At 44.5% G+C, this 18,689-nt stretch overlaps 1 protein-coding gene across 1 annotated transcript in view; it reads right to left on the reverse strand.

The window, feature by feature from the left end:
- LOC145359925 (E3 ubiquitin-protein ligase DZIP3-like) overlaps positions 1 to 16,211 on the reverse strand; it is a 107,065-nt gene extending 90,854 nt beyond the window's left edge. Inside the window, exons 1-3 of the mRNA XM_080214795.1 lie at positions 16,200 to 16,211; positions 9,252 to 9,285; positions 6,019 to 6,181 (exon numbers count right to left, since the gene is read on the reverse strand). Of these exons, the coding sequence (XP_080070921.1) occupies positions 6,019 to 6,181; positions 9,252 to 9,279 (191 nt within the window). The 5' untranslated portion in view covers positions 9,280 to 9,285; positions 16,200 to 16,211. The remainder of the gene's footprint in view (positions 1 to 6,018; positions 6,182 to 9,251; positions 9,286 to 16,199) is intronic.
- Between the last annotated feature and the right edge of the window lie 2,478 nt (positions 16,212 to 18,689).

The following is an 18,689-nucleotide window of genomic DNA, read 5'->3' on the forward strand; positions in this document are numbered from 1 at the left end:
AATAGAAGGAAAAGCCAACTCAAAGTATTCCAGATTGATGCATCAGACGGAAGTTCATACTTCCAACAGACGCCTGGTATTATATCATTTGACTATATTCTGTACTTATTTATTTCATTATTCTGGAATGAGTCTTGTAATATTCAAACAACGTCCTCTTGGGGAGTTTATTCAATTCCTTAATTGTTTTAACAAGGTTATCTCCAATTCTAAAAATAAAGACCTGTTAATTGTTCATGAAGAGAGGGACGGATCCTGCTTTAATCTATTAAAACCAACTGCTTCCTATTATCTCACACACACTTATTTAAGATTATGAGGCAAGGTATATCCCTTTTGGGGGGGGTTCCAAAATCACGCAGAGGGAAACATCACCTCTGCATCGTAACATCTGGTCTTACTAACCCTATTTACTGCTGGAGTAATACTCAGGCTGTGGGAACGCCCAGAAACTTACCAGTGTTGTCAAACTCCAAAGATGGGATTTTGGAATTGGCTTGAGCGAGAGCAGAAATTGCTGCCCGAGGTCAATGGACATTTCCACTGTCCGCCCCTCACCTGCTCTGATTCCATGGTGGGCGGGGCGCTAGAAGCCCAGCAAGACTTTCACCCCATGTCCAAAACTCAAGACCAGAGGGGGTGTGCTACCAGTGCTACAATCCTCCACTCCCTTAACCCAGTACTGCTACACATCACATTTCCAATTCCAACTGGCACAGCTCACAAACCACTTTACTCTGTACACTGAACATTAGAACCGGTAAAGGATATAAAAGGTTGTTTACCAGAACGATAACTCATTTACAGTTTTCTGGAATAATAGGATGCTGCAGAACGTAACCTCCAAAACACCATCAAAAAATCCCACAGTAGCATTTAGAAAAAATGAATTTTGATTGATTGAACTGCAGTAATTCAGTTGCCCTGCTGTTGTCACCTTTGCAGCATAAACACCATTACAATATTGCTGCAAAACACTGTCTCCACCAATTCAGCGTGGCCAATGCTACGGAAGATACACTAACATGAATAACATGAAAGTTGTACAGCACAGACAGAGGCCATTCAGCCCATCACAACTGTAGCACCCCAATAAAACCCTGCCCACTTATAATAGAATCTCTACAGAGCATAAAGAGGCTATCTGGTCCATCAAGCCTGCACCGGCAACAATCCCAGCCACTTAGCATGGCCAGTCAACATAACCTGTACATCTTTGGAATGTGGGAAGAAACTGGGGCACCCGGAGGAAACCCATGCAGACATGGGGAGAACATATAAATTCCGCAGGCAGTTACCCAAGGCCGGAATTGAACAAGGGTCCCTGGCACTGTGAGACCACAAGACTATACGACATAGGAGCAGAATTAGGGCACTCAGCCCATCGAGTCTGCTCCGCCATTCAATCACAGCTAATATTTTTCTCCTCCCCATTCTCCTGTCTTTTCCCCCTTAACCCCTGACCCCCTTATTAAGCAAGAACCTAGCTATCTCTGTCTTAAACACACTCAATGACCTGGCCTCCACAGCCTTCTGTGGCAAAAAGTTCCACAGATTCACCACTCTCTGGCTGAAGAAGTTCTTCCTTATCTCTGTGTTAAAGGATCGTCCCTTTAGCTTGAAGTTGTGCCCTCTAGTTCTAGTTTTTTCTACTAGTGGAAACATCCTCTCACGTTCCACTCTATCCAGACCTTGCAGTATCCTGTATGTTTCAATAAGATCCCCCCTCATCCTTCTAACCTCCAATGAGTACAGACCCAGAGTCCTCAACCGTTCCTCATATGACAAAGTCTTCAGAGAGTCGCAGAGGTTTACAGCACGGGAACAGGTCCTTCGGCCATGCCGCTTTTTTTTAAGCCCCTAAGCTAATTTCAATTGCCCGCATTTGGCCCATATCCCTCTATACCCATCTTATCCATGTAACTGTCTACATGCTTTTTAAAAGACAAAATTGTACCTGCCTCTGCTACTACCTCTGGCAGCTTGTTCCAGACACTCACCACCCTCTATGTGAAAGAATTGCCGCTCTGGACCCTTTTGTATCTCTCCGCTCTCACCTTAAATCTATGCCTTCTAGTTTTAGACTCCCCTATCTTTGGGAAAAGATATTGACTATCTAACTGATCTGTGCCCTCATTATTTTATAGACCGCTATAAGATCACCCGTCAACGTTCTACGCTCCAGAGAAAAATGTCCCAGTCTATCCAGCCTCTCCTTATAACTCAAACAATCAAATCCCGGTAGCATCCTTGTAAATCCTATTCTGCACCCTTTCTAGTTTAATAATATATTTTCTATAATAGGAGACCAGAACTGTACACAGTACTCCAAATGTGGCCTTACTAATATCTCATACAAGAGATGTCTTCATTCCAGGGATCATTCTTGTGAACCTCCTCTGAACCCTTTCCAAGGCCAGCACATCCTTCCTTAGGTATGGGGCCCAAAATTGCTCACAATACTCCAGATGGGTCTGACCAGAGCCTTATACAGCCTCAAAAGTACATCCCTGCTCTTGTATTCTAGCCCTCTCGACATGAATGCTAACTTCGCAATTGCCTTCAAACTGCCGACTGAACCTGCACGTTAACCTGAAGAGAACCTTGAATGATGACTCCCAAGTCCCTTTGTATTTCTGATTTTCTAAGCATTTTCCCATTTAGGAAATAGTCTATGCTTCCATTCCTCCTTCCAAAGTGCACAACCGCACACTTTTCCACATTATATTCCATCTGTCATTTCTTTGCCTACACTCCTAACCTGTCCAAGTCCTTCTGCAACCCCCCGTTTCCTCAATACCACCTGTCCTTCTACATATCTTTGTATCATCTGCAAATTTAGCAACAGTGCCTTCAGTTCTTTCCTCCAAATCGTTAATGTATATTGTGAAAAGTTGACCCGAGGCACACCATTAGTCACCAGCTGCCATCCTGAAAAAGGCTGCTTTATCCCCACTCTCTGCCTTCTGCCAATCAGCCAATCCTCTATCCATGCCAGGATCTTACCTTTAATACCAGAGGCACTTAACTTATTGAACAGTCTCCTATGTGGCACCTTGTCAAAGTCCTTCTGGAAATCTAAATAAATCACATCCTCTGGTTCTCCTTTATCTAACTCCCTTGTTACCTCCTCAGAGAACTCTAACAGATTTGTCAGGCAATGACCTTCCCTTGACAAAACCATGCTGACTCAGTCCTATTTTATCATGCACTTACAAATACTCTGCAATCTCATCTTTAATAATGGATTCTAAAATCTTGCCAATGACCAAAGTCAGGCTAATTGGCCTATAATTTCCCATCTGCTGCCTCCCTCTCTTCTTAAACTGTAGTATTACATTAGCTAATTTCCAGTTCTCTGGTACCCTCCCTGCCTCCAGTGCTTCCTGAAAGATAATCACCAGTGCCTCCACAATTTCCTCAGCTATCTTTTTTAGAACACTGGGGTGTAGACCATCCAGTCCAGGTGACTTATCTACCTTCAGACCTTTCAGTTTCCCCATAACCTTCTCCTTAGCGATGGCCACTACACTCACCTGTGTCCCCTGGCTTTCCTGGAGCTCTGATATCCCACTGGTCTCTTCCACCGTGAAGACTGATACAAAATAACTATTCAGTTTTTCTGCCATTGCTTTGTTTCCTATTATTACTTCTCCAGCCTCATTTTCCAGTGGTCCAATGGCTATTTTTGCCTCTCTCTTACATTTTATATATTGAAACAAACTATTCCTATCTTCTTTTATATATTGCTATTTAAACTTACACTCATATTTCATCTTCTCCCCCTTACTGCTTTTTTAGTCGTCCATTGCTTGCTTTTAAAGGTTTCCCAATTCTGACTTCCCACTAATCCTTGCCACTTTCTATGCTTTTTCTTTTGTTTTTATGCTGTCCTTGACTTCCCTCGTCAGCCATGGATGCCTCATCCTTCCCTTAGCATGCTTCCTTCTCTTTGGGATGAATTTCTGTTGTGCCTCCTGAATAACTCTCAAAAACTCCTGCTATTGCTCTTCCACTGTCTTCCCTGCTAGGCTTCCTTTCCAATCTACTCTGGCCAACTCCTCCCTCATATCTTTGTAGTTACCTTTATTTAATTGTAATACCATTACATCTGATTCCTAATGTGAGGCAGTAATGCTAACCACTGTGCCATCATGCACCATTTCCCAGACCTCTTTCTGCATGTATTAAATCTAGTCATATCAGACAACTACGACTAATAAAAATCAGCCTGGCTGGCTTCCTGACAGTGACCTTGTCTTTCCAGCAAGTTTCTTAGAATATATTAATGAATAAAGATGACAACAGATTCCTTCACCACCCCTGCACAATCTAAAGTCACACACTGAACCTTTTGTCACTGCATTACTAACGAGCACACTGAGGATTAAGAATGTAATTTTGAAATGATACATCATGTGCAATTGATGCCAATTATACAGAGTGTGTGTGTGTGTGTGTGACTAATGCCACTTGTACAGATTGTGTGTGTGCGTGCCTATGTGTGCATGTGTGTGTGCGAGAGATACATAAAGTAAAACTGTTGCCAATCACTCAGGGTGCGTCTGTGTGTTTGTGTGTGTGCATGTGTTACATCACATGAAATTGATGCCAATCACACAGGCTGTGCGTGCAAGTGTACATGAGAGATACATCAAATAAAACTGAGGCCAATCATGCAGGTATGAATCATAGAATCCTACAGTACAGAAAGAGGCCCTTCGGCCCATCGAGTCTGCACGGACCACAATCCCACCCAGACCCTACTCCCACATATTTTACCTGCTAATCCCTCTAACCTAAACATCCAAGTACACGAAGGGGCAATTTTAGCATGGCCAATCAACCTAACCCACACACGTTTGGACTGTGGGAGGAAACCCACGCAGACACGAGGACAATGTGCAAACTCCACTCAGACAGTGACCGGAGCCAGGAATCGAACCCAGGTCCCTGGAGCTGTGAAGCAGCAGTGCTAACCACTGTGCTTCTGTGCCGCCCTCCACTGTGCTACCGTGCCACCCATGTGTAAATGTGTGTGTGTATTTATACCAATTATACAGGGTATATGTATTTGTGTGCGTGTGTGTGTGTGTCTGTTTATGCCAATTATAAAGGGTGTGTGTATTTGCCTGTCAGATACATTGAGTGAAAGCCAACAACTCAGTTGGCTGGACATCTGGTTGGGATGTAGAATATCACCAATAGCGTGGGTTCAATTCCTGTACGGGCTAAGGATTATTCATTGAGGCCCTGCCTTCTCAACCTCGCCCTCAAATGAGATGATCCTCAGGCTAAATCAACATCAGTTAGCTCTCCGCCTCAAAGGAGACAGCAGCCTATGGTCATCTGGGACAAAGGCAATTTTATCTTTATATCCAATCAAAAACGAAATTGATCAAATCAAAGTCACTGAAAGCAGACATTCCAGATCCAAGCTGACAAGACAGGGCCCATCCTTCCTGCCTTGAGATCGATCAATAAGAACCAAGCTGATAGGAGCAGGCATTACACCCCCTCCTCGGCTTGATCTGAGCTTCATCTCAGCCAAAAGGCCGAGATGGCGTTTTAAAAGATTGCTTCAAACAAAGCCTGAGTGTAACCTCATTGATTTCAATCAAGTGTAGGATCAAAAACTACATTTGATCTTAGCCAAAAGGTCGAGCAACTTTACCTTACATTTTGAAATTCTTGCCAATTAATGGATGTGTTTCCAAGTCATGTGTATGATGTTGAGATCTATGAGCTCCACCTTATCATCAGCATAATCAAGAGTGAGGCTCAGAGCTAAAGACTGGAGGCTCTTGTCAGTTCAAGGATTTCCCATCGTTTGTAGTCTGGTGTGATCTCAACAGCCCAAATCACCGGAGTAGCATAGGAACACTCGCAGCAACTCCTGGCTTACCGCATCAGTCTGCACATATGTGGACTCCTCAAGTGTCAGTTACAGAGAAGTAATATGACCAATACAAAATCTTGGTTCACATTAAAGTGTGCTGTGTATTTTCATAAACTTACACTTTTTTACTGAGCAGCAGTCCTTCCTGGGCCCACTTGAGGTATCTTGTTGGTTCATGTTGCTGGCTGAAGAGGATGTCGTTAAACGCATTTATAAAAGTGAGGTGACAATGTTGCAGATAGTGTTCAGATGTCATCTTGCACCAATCAGAAGCCATCTCTTCTAAAAGGAGTTAAAATGGGAAAGAATAAAACACTGACAGGGTGTAGAAAGCATGACTTTGATGTTCACTGCTTGACTTTCAAATGGTATCTTAATGTTTCCTATCTGTAACTGCGGTATCTGTGAATCAGTGCCTTATTGAAGAGTTCATATCTTAAGAAACAAAATTGACAATTTACACACCAGCTTTCTCTCTCAAACACTTCTCAGATACTGAAGCAGTCTTTATCCAAATGCAACAAAGTCTGGACAACATTCAGACTTGGACTGAATAGGTGGCAAGTAATATTTGTGCCGCACAAATGCCGGGCAATGATTATCCCCAACAAGGGAAGAAACGATCTTCCCTTGACATTCAATGGCATTACCACTGTTGACTCCCCCACTATTCACATCCTGGGAGGTAAGTAGAAACTGGACTGAACCAGCCATATAAATACAAGAAGCTACAAGAGCAGGTCAGAGACTGGGAATCCTGCAGAAAGTAACTCAACTCCTGGCTCCCATCCATCTATAAGGCCCAAATTAGGAGTGTGATGGAATCATTTCCCCTTGCCTGGATGACTGCAACTCTCTAAGAGAAGGTGAAGGCATAATGGTAATGTCTGGAGACCCAAAGGACTCGGGTTCCAATCCCACCATGACAGATGTGAAATCTGAATTCAATCAAAATCTGGAATTAAAAGTCAAATAATGACCATGAGACAAATGGTTCATTAATGTTCTTTAGGGGAAGACAGGAAATCTGCCGTCTTTAAGTAAGTTATCTATTAGTAGGCTTACCTTAACACTGCAATGAAGTTACTGTGAAAATCCCCCAGTCACCACACTCTGGCACCTGTTTGGGTAAACTGAGGGAGAATTTCAACATGGCCAATTCACCTAACCTGCACATTTTTGGACATTTGTGGGAGGAAACCTGAACATCCGGAGGAAACCCATGCAAACATGGGGAGAATGTGCAGACTCTGCACAGACAGTGACCCAAGCCGGGAATCAAACCCGGGTCCCTGGCACTGTGAGGCAGCAGTGCTAACCACTGTGCCACCGTGCCACCCTTTACCCAAACTGGTCTGGCCTATATGTGATTCCAGACCTACAACAACCTGATTAACTCATAAATTACCAAGCACGACCACTCAATTTTATCAAACCGCCAGAAAGCCTAAGAGGAATGAAACCCGACTGACCATCTACCTAGGCACCACAAATGACAACAGCAAACTCATCCCTGTTCATCCTGCAAAGTTCTCCTTACTAATTTCTCAGGGCTCGTGCCAAAAGTGGGAGAGCTGTTTCACAGGCTGGTCAAGCAACAGCCTCACAGTCATACTCAATAAATCATACCTTACAATGTCTCATCACCATTATCCCTGGATGTTGCCTTGGGAGACCTCAACATCAGCTTCTGACCCCATGAAGCCTCACAGTGAGTCAAACAAGGGCAAGGAGACCTCCTGTTCATTACCACATTGATCCCCCTCTCCGCTGATGAATTAGTTCTCCTCCATATTGAACACCACATGGAGGAAGCACGAAGGATGCCAAGGGCACAGAATGTACTCTGGGTGGAGAACACACAACACAAGAAATAGAAGCAGGAGCAGGCCACTTGGCCCTTCAGGCCTGCCTTGTCATTCAGTACGATCATGTCTGATCTTCGCCAGCCTCAACTCCTTTTCTGTGCCTTTCCCCCAGATTACTTTATTCCTCGAATATCAAATGTTTATCCACCTCCACTTTAAATACTTCCAATGATCCAGCCTCCACCACCCTTTGAGGCAGAGAATTCCAGAGATTCACCACCCACTGAGAAGAAATTTCTACACACCTAGTCCTTTATGTTATTGCTATGTTCCCATCGTTCAAGACTCTCCCACTAGTGAAAACATCTCACTATCTATCCTGTCAAACCCCCTCAGGATCTGATATGTTTGAATAAGATCACTTCTCGCTGTTTTAAATTCCAAGCAATACAGATCCAGACTATTTAGTCCGTCTTGATAGGGCAACCCTCTCATCCCAGGAATTGGCCTAGTGAATCTCCGTCGGATTGCCTCTAATGTTACTATGTCCTTTTTTCAACAAGGCGACCAAAATTGTACATAGTATTCCAGGTGAGACCTCACTCAAACCCCGCAAATTTGCAACTAAGCCTCTCTATATTTAAACTCCAATCCTTTTGCAATAAAGGCCCAAAATGCCATATGCCTTCTTAACTACTTGTTAAATCTGTCTGATAGCTTTTTATGTATCATGCACCATAATACCTAGATCCCGCTGTACTTCACTCACCTGCAGTTCTCTCCATTTAGATAATAATCTGCCTTTGATTCCTCCAACAGAAGTATATGACGTCCCACTTCCCCACATTAAATTCAATTTGCCAGGTTTTCATCCAGTCACCCAATCTATCTCTATCCTGTTGCAGAATTGCAATATCCTCATCACAACGTGCCCTTCCACCTACCTTCGTATCATCGGCAAATTTGGAACCTTATATTCTGCTCCTTTCACCAGGTCATTAGTGAAAATAGCGAACAATTGCAGACCAAAAGCAATTGGTACTCCGCTAGTAACATCTTTCCACTCTGAAAAGGACCCATTTATTTCAAATCTGTTTTCTATGTGACAGCCAGTTTTCAATCCATGCGAACACATTTCCTCCAATTCCATGGGCTTTTACCATGTATGTACCATCTATGTACCAACTTCTTATGCGGAACCTTGTCAAATCCCTTTTGGAAATCTAAATACACTACATCTACAGGTTCCCCTCTATCTACTCTCCCTGTTACGTCCTTCAATGTCCATCACTAAGAGAAGCTTGGTGGCACCAGTACAGACCGAGCCGGCTGAGTTCTAAAGGACATAGCTGCTAGACTGGGATGGTGCCAGGTGGTGAGGGAACCAACAAGAGGGAAAAACATTCATAGCCAGCATCTTAGCAACATTTAAAGAGCCATACTGACGGCAAGGCGGGGGGGGGGGGTGATATGAAATATGGCAACTGCAAGCCAACAAAAAATAATTTAGAAATCAAATGGGATATTAATATAAAAATGCTTACCAACTGATATTGAAGACCTCATGGTCATGGTTTTCTGTAACAAAAAAGGTTCCAAATTAAAAAAGTGCATTTAAAAATATTAATAGCTTCACTTCCACCTCTAACAATTTGCTTTAGAACTTTACAGAATGTTTCCTGAGATGATTCTGAACTCAACATTATACAAACACGCTTTTAGATTCCTATTATAGCACATGTATAAGATTCTACCAGTTTTATCGTGGCAGAGGATGTTGCATCTTCTTTCAAAATTGTTCCATATGCTGGTATTAGCATGAGACAGGAAATGGAACACTGTATAATACCAGTGGTCATATTAATGATACAGCATCACATGCCATGCAACTGTTATAACACGTATTAATAGATTTACCAATGTTCGTTAAGCTATAGACAGGAGCAGCGAGGTGAGGCCATTCATTGAGTTCCGGGAATGGTTCTAGGTGTCAGCCATTGCTCAGTTAGTAATGTAGGTGCCTCTGAGTATGAGGCTTAGGGGTGATCTTATAGAAGTCTATAAAATAATGAAGAGCATAGATCAGCTAGATAGTCAATATCTTTTCCCAAAGGTAGGGGAGTCAGAAGCTAGAGGGCATAGGTTTAAGGTGAGAAGGGAGAGATACAAAAAGATCCAAAGGGGCAATTATTTCACACAGAGGTTGTGGTGAGTATCTGGAACGAGCTGCCAGAGGTACTAGTAGAGGCAGGTATAATTTTGTCTTTTAGAAAGTGTTTAGATAGTTACATGGTAAGATGGTTATGGGCTAAATGCGGGCAAATGGGATTAGCTTAGTGATTTAGAAGAAGTGTGGCATGGACAAGTTGGATCTAAGGGCCTGTTTCCATGCTGTAAACTTCTATCACTCTATGAGTCAGAAGGTCGTGGGTTCAAGTCCCACTCCAGAACCTCACACATAAAATTGAGGTGGACACTCCAGAATTGCCAGTGCTCCAGGATTGGTGTGGCATTTCCAGGAATTGAAGATCTCGCTCCAGGACATTGCTGTGTAACCTTGGAGAAAAATCATCGGAACATTAAGAAGGTCTGAGTTTCTTCCTGTCATTTTCTTTGAAGAGTTCTCTTCATCAGATTTAAAAATCTTAAAGGAGTGGGGAGGCAGTCCGTCACAAGGGTGGATGTGTCAACCAACTAATGGCTGGAGTAGGTGGGAGAAAACCACGTGAGAAAAACTCAAAGAATATATTTAATCAGACGTTCCTGTGCATTACTGAAGGGCTATGATACTGTTGGAAATATTGTCTTTCAGATGCAGAACCCTATCTAGCTTTTTAGCTAGACAGTAAGAAAGTCCCATGACACTATTTGGAAGAAGAGCACAGGAGAGTAATCTCCAGGGACCTGGGCAATGTTTATTCTTTACCCAGCATCACAAAAACACATGATGCGATATTATCACATTGCTATTTGTAGGTGCATGCTGTGAGCAAATTGGCTTCAAAATTAGTTCATTGAAAGAAAAGCACTTTGAAATGTTCTATTGTAATCAAAACACATTGAATGGAACAGTTTTAGATTGGATGTTTTTTTCTCAAAGTAACTTCTTTTTACTAAATGTCACTTTAAAGTGAATTGTAAGCCAGTCTGTTCAATCCTGTGGAATCCTCACAGTGCCAGAAGAGACCATTCGGCCCACAGAATCTGCACTAAGGCTCTCCAAAAAAGCATCCCACCCAGGCACTCCCTTCGCCCTATCCCATAAACCCATGCATTTGCCATGGCCAATCCACCTAACCTGCACATCTTTGGACTGTGGGAGGAAACCGGAGCACCCGGAGGAAACCCACGCAGACACGGGGAGAATGTGCAAACTCTGCCCAGACGGTGACCCAAGCTGGGAATTGAATCCAGGTCCCTGACACTGTGAGGCAGCAACGCCACCCCTGGGTAAGATTCTCTGTCAGAGAATTGGTGCAGAATTGATGGGCCAAATGTCCTCCTTCTGCCCTGTAGTGATTCTATGAAACTCCTAACTTTTCCGAGGTCCTGCTTTCAAGTCCTATTCCAGAACTTGAGGACTGGAGAGAGCACGTTCATAATACCACCAAACCGCTTGATTATTAACCTGTGCGCCCTACCAATATGCCTACAGCGAGGCCGTATGAGGGGTAGAGTCTCTTGGTTGGCCATTCTTTCTGCATAGTGATGCCCCTCAAGTTATAGCCTCCGGCTTCAGGCTAGCAAAATACACGAGTGCTGCGAATGTCTGGGAGCACGGGGCCTCCTAAACCCATTCGTCCTTTACGCCTTCCCCACATTCTCACAACCTGAATGCAGGTGATTCAAGCTCAGACAACAGTTGCAAAGACAATGGCCACCTTGACCTCTTTAATCGGGCGTCTATATGACAAGGATATGGCAGCCAAAGCTAATACCACACTCAACTGATGTCCCAATGCACATACACATCTAACAGGTTTCCTCTGAGGTTATATTTACTTTGATGCACTATCAAAGTAACTGCAAAGGAACTGCATTTTAATTTATCCCACAGTTTGTTGATTTAGTTTATTTGGTTAACCAAAAGAAGCTCATCCAGTGTGGATGCTTGGCTGTGCGCTGCTTTACGTAGAATTTACGGAACGGAAGCAGGCCATTCAGTCCAACCAGCTGTGGTGCTGAACAAAAACAAGATAACAAAAAAGACCACAAAAGAAGATATAAGGCGGGATTTTATATCCTCACTCGGGTGAGATCGTAAAATCCCGCCCAATACTAACGGAGATTTCCATCTGGGAACCTTGCCCGCGCTGATTCCGGGTTGGGTGAGATGGTAGAGTTTGGTCCATAGTCTTTGGGCCATCAGCATTGTTGATGCTTGAATTGCTTGATAAACCCACTGAATCTTTAAACTATAACCTCACAGGACAAAGTCAAATCATGAGTATCTGGAGATCCAGAGCGACTGGGATGAAGGGGGTGGCACCATGGCACAGTGGTTAGCACTGCCGCCTCACAACGCCAGGGACCTCAGTTCAATTCCAGTCTCAGGTGACTGTCTGAGTGGAGTTTGCACGTTCTCCCCATGTCTGAAAGACGTGCTGGTTAGGGTGTATTGACCCAAACAGGCGCTGGAGTGTGGCGACTAGAGGAATTTCACAGTAGCTTCATTGCAGTGTTAATGTAAGCCTTACTTGTGATTAATAAATAAAGTTTAAACTTTACCCAGGCCCTAACCCCACAGCCCCATGTATTTGCCTTGCTAATCCCCCTAACATACATATTTTGGGACATTAGGGCACAATTTAATATGGCCAATCCGCCTAACTGCAGTGTGGAAGGAAACTGAAGCACCCGGAAGAAACTCACTCAGACACGGGGAGAACATGCAGACTCCACACAGAGAGCAACCAAGGCCTGAATCGAACTTGCGTCCCTGGAGCTGTGAGACAGCAGTACTAACCACTGTGCTGCCCTCTGTATTTACACAGTGCTTTTTGCGACCTCAGGCCATCCCAAACTGCATCACAGACACAACTGTAATTTCTGCAAAATTAGAGTGGCCAACTCCCACAAACAGCAATGAGATGAACGACCAAATAATAGTACAAAAAGTCATGAATGTAGCCCAATCCATCACGCAAACCAGCCTCCCACCCACTGACTCTATCTACACTTTCTTCTGCTTCAGCAAAGCGGCCAGCATAATTAAGGAGTCCATGCCTCCCAGACATTCTCTCTTCCACCTTCTTCCTCTGGGAAAAAGATATAAAAGTCTGAGGTCACCAACCAACTCAAGAACAGTTTCTTCCCTGCTGCTGTCAGACTTTTGGATGGACCTATCTCACACTAAGTTGATCTTTTTCTACACCCTAGCTATGACTGTAACTCAACATTCTGCACTCTCTCATTTCCTTCTCTATGAGCGGTATGTTTTGTCTGTATAGCGCGCAAGAAACAATATTTTTCACTGTATGTTAATACATGTGACAATAATAAATCAAATCAAACAATTGGCTTTGATGAATAACCACGGACAGAACACTCAATGCACTTTTCTCCCCCAGCAGTAGAGATCTTTTGCATTCTTGGGTTAATGTCTGACCCGAACAGCAGTGCAGCACACTCTCAGTATTCTGCCGGCATGGCAGCCTGGATCACCTTTAAATCTACAACCTCCGTCTCAGATACGAGAATGCTGCCAATGAGCCGAGGCTTAAAACAGGATAGTGATGACCTCAGGATGTAAGACAAGGTTTAGGTTTACTCTGACGGGACCTTTTGTCGCAGAAGTGAGAGCTTGCCTTCAACCTTGTCTGCTCACGACCAGGAACTCTTATACAAAGTACGAGCATCAAATTACACGTCAATCCACAGCACTGGACTTTACAGAAAGTTTCTGAGGGTTAAATCACTTGACCCAGCCTTCAAAAGGAAGCGCGGGATTCTCAAGAATGCGAGCAGGGGGAGGGTGAGGTGGGGGGTGGGGAGTGAGGTGGAGGAGGGGTATGTTGGCCATATAGATAATAGAGTGCTTCATTGGAAATCTCAGCATTTACTGTTCAACATATCTGCCCTAGCCCTGGCACAGCTGCAGCAGCTGACAACTGATGTGGATCAGAATTACCAATGGAACATGGGCCCAGATACACAAACTCTGAAAGTTGCCGAGGTTAAAAAAAAACTAATGTGGCAGGGTGGCACAGTGGCACTGCTGCCTCATAGCAGAGGAGAGGGAGAGAGAGAGAGAGAGAGAGAGGAGGAGGAGGGAGGGAGTGAGGGAGGGAGGAGAGAGAGAGAGAGACAAAGAGAGGAGGAGGAGAGAGAAGGGGGCGAGAGAGGGAGGGAGGTGGGAAATGCAAGGCTGATGTCCCAGTGTAGTACCGAAAGAGTGCACAATGCTGTCTTTCATGGGAGGTGGGCATCACGGGACATGTTAAGCCACCTCACAATTGTTGGGTCTGGTGTGCATGGCAGATTTCTTTCCCCAAAGGGCACTAGATGGTTCTTAAGAACAATCAGTGATAGTTGTCATGGTCACCGTTATCGAGACTAGCTTTATATTCCAGATATGATTGATTTAATAATCATAGAATCCCTACAGTGCAGAATGAAGCTATTCAGCCCATCGAGTCTACACCAACAAAAATACCACCCAGGCCCTATCCCCATAACCGCACGTATTTACCCTGCTAAGCCCCCTGACACTAAGGGGCAATTTAGCATGGCCAATCAACCTAACCTGCACATCTTTAGACTGTGGGATGAAATCGCAGCACCTGGAGGAAACCCGTACAGACACAGGGCAGAACCTACAGACTCCACAGACATTCACCCAAGGCCAGAATCGAACCTAGGTCTGTGAGGCAGCTGTGAAGCAGCAGTGTAACCATTGTGCCACCGTGCTGCCCTAAATTCCCCCAGCTGCTGTGATGGGATTTGTATCTCCGTCCCCAGAGCCTGGGCCCCTGGATTACTAGTTTGGCGATATCACCACTATGCCACCATCTCTCTCACTTCTTTCATAGAGTCCCTACAGTGCTGAAGCCATTCAGCCCACCAAGTCTATGCTGACCTCAATCCTACCTAGGCCCTATTCCCACAATTCCACACATTTACCCCGTTAATCCCCCTGACACTAGGGTCAATTCATCATGTTCAATCAACCTAACCTGCACACCTTTGGACTGTGAGAGGAAACCAGAGCACACGGAGGAAACCCAAGCAGACACAAGGAGAATGTGTACAGACAGTGACCCGAGGCCGCATTTGAACCTGGGTCCCTGGCGCTGTGAGACAGCAGTGCTAACTACTGTGCCACTGTGCCTTCTTTCCCTCATCACTCCCTCCTACGTAAAGTACTCCACCGTACTATTCCAAAAATGAACAGGGCAGTTCTCCCCAGTGTCCTGATCAATATTTATCCTGTAATCAATGTCACAAAAACAGATAATTTGCTCATTATCACATTGCTGTTTCTGGTAGCTTTCTGTGTGTAAAATGACTGCTGCATTTCCTACATTACGACAGTTCAAAGCTACCTCACTGGCTGTAAAGCACTCAGGAGATACCCAGTGGGTTGTGAAAAGCGCTAGATAAATGCCAGACTTTATTTTCTCTGTTAAGTACTCCTCCACAAGATCAGTCAGATGACAGGCAGCGGTGGGGCAGCATTACAGAGTAATTAAGGTTGTGCCCCAAAATATGCAGACTGAAACCAAATGTTTAAGCAGACACATGGAGGAGAGAGTTCCCTGGAAGTCAAACTGTGCACAGCCAGAAATCTCTTCCTGTCCCTGACCCAGCCCTTTGAGGGTGGCATGATGGCACAGTGGTTAGCACTGCTGCCTCACAGAGCCAGGGACCTGGGTTCAACTCCGTCCTCAGGTCACTGTCTGGGTCCAGTTTACACATTCTCCCCGTGTCTGTATGGGTTTCTTCTGGGTGCTCCGGTTCCCTCCCACAGTCCAAAGATGTGCGGGTTAGGTTGCTTGGCCATGGTAAATTGACCCTGGTGTCAGGGGATTAGCTAAAGTAAATATGTGGGGCTACGGGAATAGGGGCTGGATGGGATTGTGGTCGGTGCAGACATAACGGGCTGAATGGCCTCCTTCTGCACTGTAGGGATTCAATAGACTAGTCTTCCAAGATAACCCCCCAAAATAGAGCCCTTATGGCTTTGAGATGGTTATGTGTAGCACAAAATGTAGCTTAAAAGCTACATTGCTGCACTTGATATGGACTTAAGTTTGAGAAAGGGGAGGCAAGAATCCCCCAAAATTGTAACTGAGATCAGTTAGAGAGGAGGGGTGAAGGTATGGGTTACATGTGGGCACTGGTTCACACGCTGGGAAGACGAGACAATTTCACCCTACAATTTGGCTACAATGTAGCCCTGAGGGAGAGACTTCGCTACCAAGCGGGGAAGCTCTGAAACTGACCAGGTAACTCACTGCTCCCTCTCCACACAGCGCTGCGATTTCACCCACCGATGTCTCTGTGTCTCCTCTTCCGATCCTACTAGAGCAAAAAAAACCCACACATACACACACACACCAGAAATAAAGCTATCGCGAGCGTTGAGAGGGCAAAATAATTAAAAGGGACATTGCACCTTCTCTTGCCCACAAACCTACGAGTGTGCTGCAAATCCTCGTGTGCGTTTATTATTATTTTTAAGGAACCATCTGTAAGCCTTGGTGTGATATTTGGAAATTTACTCCCCACGTTTAATTACGGTCCACGGACTGAAATTGCAGTGCCAGTTGTCTTCCTCCACCCCTTTAGCACTCCATGTCCTTGTAAAAAGAGGATTTGAGATTTGCTCATTCACCCCCACCCCCTCCACAGTTTAAATGATACGGGGATAACATATATCTCCCTCTCAAAGGGAATATGAAAGAGAAAATTAATCATCACTGAATTCTGCAGGAGAATACAGACTGAACCTTAATGAACTTGCTGTTTCACATGCTGTGAGTGCGGAAGTTAGCGTGGGTGCTGTTCCTTTTCTTTCATGTTGTGTTTCTTGTGAGAGAACTCTTAAGTGATCCTTCTTTTTCAAATGGGGCCGATTGGCTATCCCTTTCGATGGGCCGAATGGCTGTAAGCTATGATTCTATGCTGACTTTATATTCAGTGTCTGTTTTAACAAAGTATTTCCAGCGCTTGTTGTTTATTTTTGTACCCCTGTCCTTGTTGACTGACTTGGCTTCCAATCCACTTAAAAACTGGGTCCTATACCCCCATCCCATAGAATCATAGACTGGTACAACACAGCAAGGGCCTACCGGCTCAGCTGTGGGCCTTTCTCTAGCCATAGAATCCCTACAGTACAGAAGGAGACTATTCGGCCCATCAAGTCAGTACCGACCACAATCTCAGCCACGTCCCATTCCCATAACCCCACACATTAACTCAGCTAAATCCCCCTGACACTAGGGTCAATTTAGCATAGCCAATCAACCTAACCAGTGCGTCTTTGGACTGTGGGAGGGAACCAGAGCACCCAGAAGAAACCCACACAGATATGGGGAGAAAGTGCAAACTCCACACAGACAGTCACCCAAGGCCAGAATTGAACCTTAGTGCCTGATGCTGTGAGGCAGCAGTGCAAATCCACTATCTTTCAACTTCACAAAAACTTACATTCATCTAACTGTTATGCACTTCTAGTTCCTTCACTCCATCGTTTCTTAGCCTTTGGCTAAGATAAAACGTCACATCAAGTCCAAGACGGGGTGCAATGCCTTATCTCGTCAACTTGGATCTTGTTTGTCTCCCTTGTTGGAACCATGAATTGGATTCAATTAGATTTTGAATTTTTTTTGGAACAAGCAAGGGTTAGACTAGTGTTTGCCCGGTCCACTCTGAGCATTGGCTTTGTAACTTTAAGTGTGGAGTAAAAAACAAAACACATTGGCAGCCCTATCTCCAGTCCCCTAGGTCTGAAGCTCTGAGATTCCTTCCCTGACAGCACGGTGGCACAGTGGTTAGCACTGCTGCCTCACAGCGCCAGGGATTAGGTTTGATTCCGGCCTTGGGTCATTGCCTGTGTGGAGTCTGCACGTTCTCCTGGTGTCTGTGTGGGTGTCCTCTGGGTGTTCAGGGTTCCTCCCACAGTCTGAAAGCTGTGCCGGTTAGGCACATTGGCTATGCTAAATTCTCCCAGCGTACCTGAACAAGTGCTGGATTGTGGCAACTAGGGGATTTTCGCAGTAACTTCATTGCAGTGTTAATGTAAGCCTACTTTTGACACTAATAAATAAACTTAAACTTGTATGTTTTGCTTCTTTCTCCTCTCCTTTTAACATCTATCTAATTGACCAAACCTTTAGTTACTTGTTCTGGTGCCTTCTTCCTTTAACTTTATATCAATTTATGTTTGTGTTTTTTAGATCATTTTACTATTTATTGTCAATTTATGTACATCTGTGCTTTAAGTCCTTGAAGGATACAGTATCACACGAATCCTGTGCTCAATAGCCTTGTAAAAAGTCTGACAACACCAGGTTTTAGTCCATCCGATTTATTTGATAATAGACTCACAAGCTTTCGGGGTTAGCCCCTTTGTCAGGTGAATGGAGAGTTCTGGCCTCAGACAGAGCATATAAAGCACCAAGTGCACTGTCTGAGGCCAGAACTCTCCATTCACCTGATGAAGGGGCTAACCCCAAAAGCTTGTGAGTCTATTATCAAATAAATCGGTTGGACTAAAACCTGGTGTTGTCAGACTTTTTACTGTGTTTACGCCAGTCCAACGCTGGCATACCCACATCATGTCCTCAATAGCCTTAGCAGGCGGGTTACTGCAGAACTTGGCATGCACCACGCCACTGTTTCCATGAGCACAGGTCACTTTACCCCAAATGACACGAGTCTTGATTGGTTTACCATTAGGACTGACAGTATTGTTCTTTGCTTTGTAGACGTAAGCACGTCTCTTGCCCAGGTAGAATTCTGTTTCATTGCGGCAATAA

Source organism: Carcharhinus amblyrhynchos, chromosome 29 (assembly GCF_965287045.1).
Source record: "Carcharhinus amblyrhynchos chromosome 29, sCarAmb.v2.hapA, whole genome shotgun sequence".
Lineage (NCBI taxonomy): Eukaryota > Metazoa > Chordata > Chondrichthyes > Carcharhiniformes > Carcharhinidae > Carcharhinus > Carcharhinus amblyrhynchos.